General features: G+C 55.1%; 1 protein-coding gene across 1 annotated transcript in view; it reads left to right on the plus strand.

Moving 5' to 3' along the window:
- CFAP46 (cilia and flagella associated protein 46) overlaps nt 1–9018 on the plus strand; it is a 116351-nt gene that overhangs the window by 26681 nt on the left and 80652 nt on the right. Inside the window, 6 exon segments of the mRNA XM_023515629.1 lie at nt 3369–3597; nt 3859–3979; nt 5238–5361; nt 5988–6121; nt 6837–6964; nt 8263–8396. Of these exon segments, the coding sequence (XP_023371397.1) occupies nt 3369–3597; nt 3859–3979; nt 5238–5361; nt 5988–6121; nt 6837–6964; nt 8263–8396 (870 nt within the window).

The following is a 9018-nucleotide window of genomic DNA, read 5'->3' on the forward strand; positions in this document are numbered from 1 at the left end:
AGGTGCTGCTCTGAGAGGTGCTGCTCTGAGAGGTGCTGTCCTGACAGGTGCTGCTCTAAGAGGTGCTGCTCCGAGAGGCACTGCTCTGAGAGGTGCTGCTCTGAGAGGTGCTGTCCTGACAGGTGCTGCTCTAAGAGGTGCTGCTCCGAGAGGCACTGCTCTGAGAGGTGCTGCCCTGAGAGGTGCTGTCCTGACAGGTGCTGCCCTGAGAGGTGCTGTCCTGACAGGTGCTGCCCTGAGAGGTGCTGTCCTGACAGGTGCTGCCCTGAGAGGTGCTGTCCTCACAGGTGCTGCTCTAAGAGGTGCTGTCCAGACAGGTGCTGCTTTAAGAGGTGCTGCTCCGAGAAGCGCTGCTCTGACGAGGGCTCCACATCACTGTGTGTTGTGTTTGATGCTAGCACTGCTCGGTGACCTGCCCTCTTTTTTGAAGAGTTTTTCTGCACTAGTTATTGGGTGTTGGGCTGACAGGTGTTTCTCTTCTTTGAGGAGGTGGTTTATTTTCTTTCTTTCTTTTTTTTTTTGAGACAGAGCCTCAAGCTGTCCCCCTGGGTAGAGTGCCATTGCATCACAGCTCACAGCAACCTCCAACTCCTGGGCTCAAGCGAGTCTCCTGCCTCTGCCTCCCAAGTTGCTGGGACCACAGGCCCCCGCCACAACCTTAATATGGCTAATTTTTTTCAGTTGCAGCCATCATTGTTGTTTGGCGGATTTCTGCTGAAGACTCAAGTTACGCTGAATGTGCTGCCCCTGTATGAAATCTGTGTCTTTTCCTTTTTCCTCTTAAAATTTCTCTCTCTAACTTTTGTTTTCAGTGTTTGGATTATGATATTCCTAGGAGCCTTAAAAAAATTCTACTTAGAGTTATCTAAGATGCTTAGATGTGTAAATTGGTGTTTTCGTCAGATACGGGGCTCTAGCGTCAAGTGTGCTGGTTGCCGCCTGGGTCCCCAGGTTTGTGCAGATTTTTAAGAATGTTTTGCTGTCTGTTCTTTGACTGGGCACTTTCTATGGACCTGTTTTCAGGTCTGCTCACTCTAATCTGTTGTTACTTAACCAGAGATTGTTTTTTCCATTTCAGTTATTATAGTTTTTAGTTTTAGTATCTTTATTTTCTTTTCAGTTTCATTTCCCCTGAGATTCTCTGTTTACTCATTAATACTTTGTTTTCTTGCAAATTTTGAACATAGTTATGATGTTTATAGTGTAGTGTCTGCTTCACGGGATTTATTTGCTAAGCCCCACAGCTGGCTCACCGTGCATCCTGATCCTGGGCTGCGCTCCCGTCTCCTTCTGTGTCTAGTGATATTTTACTGTCACTGAGTGTCGTGGACGATACACTAGGGAGTCTTCGCACTTTGTTGTCTTTTTTTAGAAAAGTGTTGACTTTTGTTCTAGCAGGAATTTCAGTTATAGGCTGACTGTTTTAAAGTCACATAAGGCTGGTTTTTACATTCTTTTGGGGTGTACCTTTGGAGGTTCAGGCGCTCCCCAAGTCCATCTTAATGAAAGTCAACCTCCAAACACGATCTTGCCCATGGATCTCATCAGGCTTTGACTTTAGGTTTTGTTTGGGCAAGGGGAGCAGATAGGGCACTTATTCCTGGAGTGAGACACTTTTGCTGTGTCCACCAGGGATCGATGTCAGTGAGCTGCTTGCTAGGTCCCCATGCTGCTGGCAGAGTCGCAGCTCCCCACAGCATGGTGTGGCCCCTTCATGTCTGGTGTCACCTATTTGCTTCTTGACCCCAGGGTCATCATGCTCTGGGGAGCTCCCTGGTCTCACCCTGCACACAGGCAGCCTAGCCCTTGGCAGTGGACTCTTGGGGGATCTGTGCATGGCCTCTTCCTCAGTGCCTGGGAGCCTTAGGCCAGCACTCCCCTAAGCTGCAGGGCCTCCATCAGGAAGCTCTCCCTAGCAGAGACCTGGGAAGCCGCAGGCATGATGCCTGAGTTTGCTTCTTCCAGGGGCTGCTGTCTCAAGCTGCCCAGCATGTGATGCTAGTCCCATCTGCAGGTGTCATGGTTGCAGGGCGTCCAGCATGAGATATTGCATCAGTTAAAGGCAGGAAGAGCCTGCAGACAATGTGTCTGAACGTTGTCAGCTGCTTGTGGGGCCACTGTGGTGTCCTCGAGTAGTTCTCTATGTCTATTCTTGATGCAGGCTTACTCCCTTGGGCCTTCCTCTCTTTGGTGGCTCCATTCACTCCAGCCTACTCTCCTGGGCTTGGCCACCTCTCAAACCCTCACATCTGGGCAGGCACAGTCTCGGGCTGCGTCTCCAATATCCCTCCATGTACACTGACTGCGCCACAGGAAAGGGGTTTGTTCTTGCCCAGTTGACCATGGCCCCCACCTGGGCTCTGGCCAGGACCCTCCAGGCCCTACCCCTCCGTGGTGCTGTGGGGATGCTGGCCCCAAGGGCTCCTTGTATTCCGGCTGTGCTCTTGTTTTCTGGAGGTGATGTGTGTGCTAAGGTGACTTTTATTCTTTGTTTGGGCTGAAAGTCATTAAGTTCTTGAGTCCTACAGAATATTCAACAGAACTAGCTGGATTTGTTCATGTTCTATCTGGCGGCTTTGGCTGGGATGTGTCCAGGGAAAGGACATATGTGGACCCTCATATGTGGACCCTCCCGCCCTGCCCAACCCCATGAGATTTCAGCAGAGTGGCCCAGGGTGTGGTCACTGTTCTGAGCCAGTGGCACATTGTCCAGAAAGGACCTGGGCAGAAGGGCCAAGAGAGAGGGAGGAGAGAGTGGTGAGACTACGGCTCCATGGCAAAGATCGTGGGCTCCAGGCTGGAGCTTGGGCTGGGGCCGTGGAGCTGCTCTGGACTCGCCCCACAGCCTTGCGAGAGCCTTCCTGGAGAGTGGGTGGCTTTACGGGGGGTTGGGGCACTGGGGGACAGGGGCAGCAAGCAATGGACAGTGCAGGGCTCTTCCCTCCAGCCACCCTGCTAGGCTACTGCTACTGCTGGGCTAGGTGCCTGGGGCCAGCTCCAGTCAGCTGGGCTGGTGTCTCCAGTGGTCTGTGAGGCCCTCTGTCACCATCTGTGGGTCTCAAGTGAGGAGAGAGTGTCCCCAGAAAGATGCTGGGGGGTCAGGGACAGGGCCACAGCTCCACCCTGCTCCGAGCCCTCCCCTGCCCCTCCCCCACCCTCTTTCACCCTTCTCCAGCCCCTCCCTGGCTTCTCCCCTGACCCCTCCTTGGCCCCGCCCTGCCCCCCCATCCAGGGCCCCTCCCCCAGACCCTGGCTCTTCCCTCTTTCCTATCCCAGCCCCTCCCCAGCTCCTCCTTGCCCCTCCCCAGACTCCTCCCCAGACACCCATCCCTACCCCCAGCCCTCTGATGCTCTATCTGTTGCCACAGCCTCATGACGCTACTGCGATGCCAAGTGCACATGGAGGTGGCACACATTGAGGAGGACCAGGACCGGCCAGAGCCCGCCATGGAGCACCTGCTGAAGGCCATGCACCTGGACAGCATGGGCCTTTACCAGGACAAACTGCAGATGGCCTTCAGCCGGCTGCACCTGTGCACCATGCTGTACCAGGTCCCTGAGCGTGACGAGGACAGGGCCACCATGGCCATCGAGCAGGTGCCAGTGTAGCTGGCCAGGGGAGCTAGGCCCTGAGGAGGGCTGCAGGGTAGCCATGGGAGACCCAGGATGGCATGGAACCCATGGGGTCCCAGCTGGGCTCTGAGAGGTGCAGCGTAGAGGGAGCTGCCCAGGGCACCTGAGGCCAGGAGGCCTGGGACAGTGCAGCTGTCTGCGCAGCGCCCAGCAACATTCTCAGAAGGATCAGAGGGTGCTGCTCTGCCAAGTGCCAACTTGCTGGTCACCCTCTCCTTCCCACAGGCAAAAAAAGCCATCCCAAAAGATAGCGTCAGGAAAAAGCGGGCCCTCCTGGTGAACGCGGGCCTGGCCTTAGCCCCGGACACGTTTCAGATTGTGCTGGACAGTGAGAATGAGGCCAAAGGTGAGTGCCTGAGCCCAGAGCAGCTCTGCCTGGGAACTAGCTGCACTTCTTGGAGCCACCTAGGGCCTTGTGCTGCTGGAGGCAGACCCCTCATAGGGCTGGGGCCATGCTGTGCCCCATATATCACTGCTGTGGTCTGGACGCTGGGGAGGGTGCTCGTCTCCCCAGTGGCTCAGGCTGCCATGACAGAGGCCACAGACTGGGTAGCAGAAACAAGAACTCATTTCCTCCCAGGCTGAGGCCAGGGTGCTGGAGGGTTTGGCTTGGCTGAGTGCGTTCTCCCTGGCTGCAGATGCTGCTGCTTCCCTGGTGCTGTGCTGGCGTCCCTCGGTGTCTACCTGTGTCCTGGTCTCCTCTTCTGCATAGACACGAGGCAGGCTGGATGAGGGTCCACCAAGTGGCCTCATTTTCCTTAATTACCTAGTCTAATTACCTAATTACCTAGTCTCCATATAATTTTATGTTCCAAAGTCCTGGAGGTTAGGACTTCAGGATGTCTTATTTGAGGGGACTCAGGTCAGCCCACAGCAGCTCTGGGTGGCTGGACGTCGGTCTGCTCCCACGCACTCTCCCTCGTCTACCTGGGGTCTGGCCAAGGCCACTGCAAGATGTCCTTCCAGCTTGGTGCTAGCGGCTGGCAGCTCTCACCCAACCTGATGCCAAGTGTCACACAGACTGGAGGCCACATTCATGTTGGGACAAGATGAGAGGCAGACACGGCGGCACCAGCTCATTCTGTGAAGGGCACAGATGCAGCAGCTCTTGGCAGTGGCCGTGGCAGGTGCCCACGCCCTGTTGTCTGTCTTGCTCTGTTATCTCCCATGCTCTTGTTCTTGGTTTCATTTTGTCCTAAGGAGTTTGAGGAGTGCCTGCTGGACATGCGTGTTTTGCTTTCTTGGCACATTTTATTCACTAAGCAGGTACCACTGAGGCCTGGGGCCTGGCACATACCTGCAGAGGCCGTGGGGCTGCTGGGAGCATCCCTTGACTTGGTACCTCAAGTTGGATCTTGTCAAGTGACCCCTCCTGCTGGGGTCTCCTGTGCTGGGGTCAGCACAAGGACAGGCTACACAGCCTTGCCCCTGGTGCAATGAGCTCAGCCTCTTTGGGATCAGAGGCGTGAGCAAGGCCAGTTTTAGCTCTATAGGGGACAGCCGGTAACTGTGGTTGGGACCATCCTTGTGAATAGAGCTGGGGGCCTCGTGTCTCCAGCCCCTCCCACACAGCGACAGCACCTGTTTCCATTTTCTGTTCTCAGTTTCTGCCGGGAAGAGTAAGGGCCGGTTCAGCTTCCTTGCTGCAAAGGCACGTCACTACATCGTCAGCGTGGACAAAGCTGTTGGGCACTTACGGCGCTTGGGGAATGAGAACGAGGGTGAGAGGTGAGTAAGGAGAAGGTCCTTTTCTGGTTAAGAAACAAAACAAACAACAAAAAAGACAAAACAGAAGCAAAGGTGAGCCCTGCAAAGAGGGTTGGGGCGCAGTTGTCAGGAAGTGTGCTAAGCCGCCCGCTCCAGATGGGAGGAGGGGCCATAGGCTGCTGAGACCTTCTTCTTCACGGGAAGGATAAGCCCTGGCCTTGGAGGGCTCGGCTACTGTTGATACTGGTGCTAGTCTACCTAGTAAGGCGCATAGTGCCAGGCCCTGCATGCAGTGGTCAGGACTCAGTGAGCAGAGCATCCTGACTTTGGAGGGGTCCTGGAGAGGTCCTCCCTGCCCCGACCCTGGAGATGATGTGCGGGTGGCATTTCTCACTGTCACATGATCAGGAGGTACCACTGACACTTGGCAGGTATGACCAGAGAACTGCCCCTCATTCCAGGACACCCCCCACCCAGGGTCATCATTTGCCATGAGCATCGATTTGTCTCATGGTCACTCTTTTCAGCTGTGAAACTATAGAACTGCTAATGACTTTTTCTCATAAGTGGTCATTCTAGGTCTTTTCTGATTATTTCAACTATCTCCATATTCAATTTTCCCCCTCCTTTGGGTCTCCGGGGAGCAGAATACAGATTTGGGCCGAGCTGGCCAAAGTTGCACGGAAGCAGGGTGTATGGGACGTCTGTAGGACGGCGAGCCGCTTCTGCCTTCTGTATGACAACATCAAGATGAGGAAGTCTCAGACGAGGACGAGGAAGGGTATGCAGCCCCTAGTGAGGCCTCCCAACCCTCACTGCCAGGCAAGCAGGATGGGGCTGGTGCTTGTGTCCACGGGAGCCTTCAAATAGAGAATGGTATCTCTAAATGTTTGCGGCTAACCCAAGGTACTGCTCATGGTGCTAGCAAGACAGCACAGTCACTACCATTCACAGCACCTGTCACAGGCAGCTGCTGGCTGGCTGTGTGCCAGGGACCTACTAGCACTGTCATGACATTAGACCTTCAGTTACTTAGATGGTCTTTGGGGCTCAGACTGGGGCAGCACAGTGGGTGGAGGGCAGAGCCCAGGCCAGGTGGTCAGCACCCAGGATGCACGGATGCACCAAGGGAGACAGGAGACAGAGCAGGCATGGAGGATGTGGGACCCTATATGATGTATGAGTAGGGAGGGAGGGGCCCCCAGTAGGCAGTGGGGATGGGTGGGAGCAGGTTTCTCAGGCCAGTGCTTCCCCAAGCCAGGGGTACCACACCGGCCAAGCTGAGGGGACCATGCTAGCCACACCAGGAGTGTCTTCAGGGACATTGGCCACAGATGAGCTCCTCTGGCCCTTCCTGGGCCCATGCCCACCTCCCTGAGCCCCAGTGCATGGCCCTCAAGAGCTTCAGAGAAGCTCAGGGGTCAGAAGTTTGCCAGGAATTCTTGGTTTTTGTTGCTAGAAAACACGCCACTTTCACTGACTGCGGTTTTCCTCAGGAAAGAAGAAGCGAGGTGGCGATGTCTCTGTGCAGGACTTCTGGGACCAGCCAGAGAGCCCCCCGCAGAGGCAGTTGCACCCTGACCTGCTGCGCAGCATCGCGGAGGTGGGGTTCATCAGCGCCGAGGTGCGTCCTGCATCGTGGGCACAGGCCCATCATGACCCCCACACTCTGGGTGCCTGTTCTTACCTGAGCACTGCGGCCCCACCTATGTGCTTCAGCGTAGCATGTTAGGGAGGGAGGCTTCCTGCATCCCTGGGACGTTTGCTAGGAGAAAAGTGGACACCAGATGTCTCAGCACCTATGGATCTTAGCTTTTTGTTAGGAACAGTAGAACCTCCGTGAGTTGACCACCCAAGGATTGTCACACACTGGTCACCATATGGAGGTGGTCCCATAAGGAACTGGGCTGACTCTACTGACACAGGGTGGTGCATGTCCAGTTGATGAACATTGAGTCACCCTGGGAAGTGCTCACTGTAGTGAGGTGGCCAACTGTGGGGGTTCTGCTGTAATTTCTGAACTGTGAATCAAGGTTACACAGATATGCCAGGCCATTATGATTCTTCTGGGGATATTTAATTTAGGGTAGACTTCAGAAGCACTTTGGATAAGGTGTGGTGTAGATAGGGCCCAAGGCCTGGGCCTGGACTGACAGCCCCAGCCCCAGCAGGCCCTTCCCACACTTACATGGCACCAAGATACTGGCTCGCCCCACACCAGTAAGCAGGTAAAAGTGGCCAAGCCAGACCAAATCCTGACTCCAGGCCCCCGGCCTGAGCTCCCAGCCCTGCATCCATGCCAATACCAGGGGTGACACTTGGGATGCTGTGTAGTCTGGGACAGTGCTCAATAGGTGACTGTAAGCCCTAGAGGCTGGAGTACTAGCTGGCAATGTCAAGAATGCCTGGCTGTGCATGAGCCAGGGACACAGCTGTCTGGACCGCTGACCAGACGTCTGATGGGGTGGAGTTGGCTGAGGAAGATAGAAATAAGGTGGTCCTGGCCATGGGGTGGCCACGGGCACTTACCCACACCTGGGGCTGCCTACCCCCTTCCCATGAGTCCCTGCTGGCCTGTCCCCAGTGGGCCGACTCCTGAGCAGGCAGGGGGCTCGGGTTCTTCCCGCATGTGTGACAGTGACAGGAAGCTGCTGTCCCTCCTTGGGGGTGACGGGCTGCATGTTGTGCTTCTGGTGTACAGGTCTGTGGGTGAAGACTCAGCCTGTGCATGGTTTCCTCACCATGACCCTGGGATGGCTGTGGGGCGGACAGTGGCTGCCTGAGGTCTCCATGCAAGTTTCTGCTTTGGGTTCACCATTTGCAAACCGAAAGCTGAAGGGAAAGCCCTTGGCAGTGTGTCCCCACCTAGATAGGGTTTGAGCTCTGCCTGTGCCCCAGCCTGCTGCACACTTCCCTCTGCAGGCCACTGTCCATTTTCTGCGGTCAGAAGGTGTGGAGCTGAATGAGCAGCCTGTCCCTGCTGAGGACTTGAGCCAGCATGCAGCTGGCTATGTGCCTGAGCCCCCTGAGGAGAGTGCGGACTGGATTGCGTACAGGTAGGGGGCCCAACGCTGGCCACAAGCACTGCCCATGGGTGCCACGGGGGACACCTGTGCACACAGGGGATGTACCAGCTTTCATGAGGTGACTGATCCAGCCAGCACAAGGTGAGGTGCTTGCAGCCTTATCTGTGACCCGGCAAGGCCAGGAGTGCAGCCTGCTGGTGCATGTGAGTCCAAGTCCAGGACCGTCTTCTCCAGGGTGTTTAAATGGACATCACTCCTTCTAAGCAGTCTCTCTCATCGATGAGAGAGGGGCCATGTTGGGGAAAGTAAGGGAGGAGCAGCTTCTCTGCTGCTCGGAGAAAGAGCAGAGAACCAGCCCCATTGTGGGAAAAGCTGCCCAAAGACGTGGACGCCCTGATAACTCCCTCCTGTAGAAACCAGAAAGATTAATTTGTATAGAACATCTCAAAAGATCTGCCCATATAGGTACGATTCCAAGTTCAAAAACAATCATGAAATTGGGGTGCTGTGTTAACAGTGATGACTTTAGCTGTTTTTTTCACTCTAAAATTCAGTATTTTATTTTATTTTATTTTATTTTATTTTTTTTTGAGACAGAGCCTCAAGCTGTCCCCCTGGGTAGAGTGCCGTGGCATTACAGCTCACAGCAACC

This window comes from Otolemur garnettii, unplaced genomic scaffold (genome assembly GCF_000181295.1).
Source record: "Otolemur garnettii isolate 467f Iridium unplaced genomic scaffold, OtoGar3 scaffold00075, whole genome shotgun sequence".
Lineage (NCBI taxonomy): Eukaryota > Metazoa > Chordata > Mammalia > Primates > Galagidae > Otolemur > Otolemur garnettii.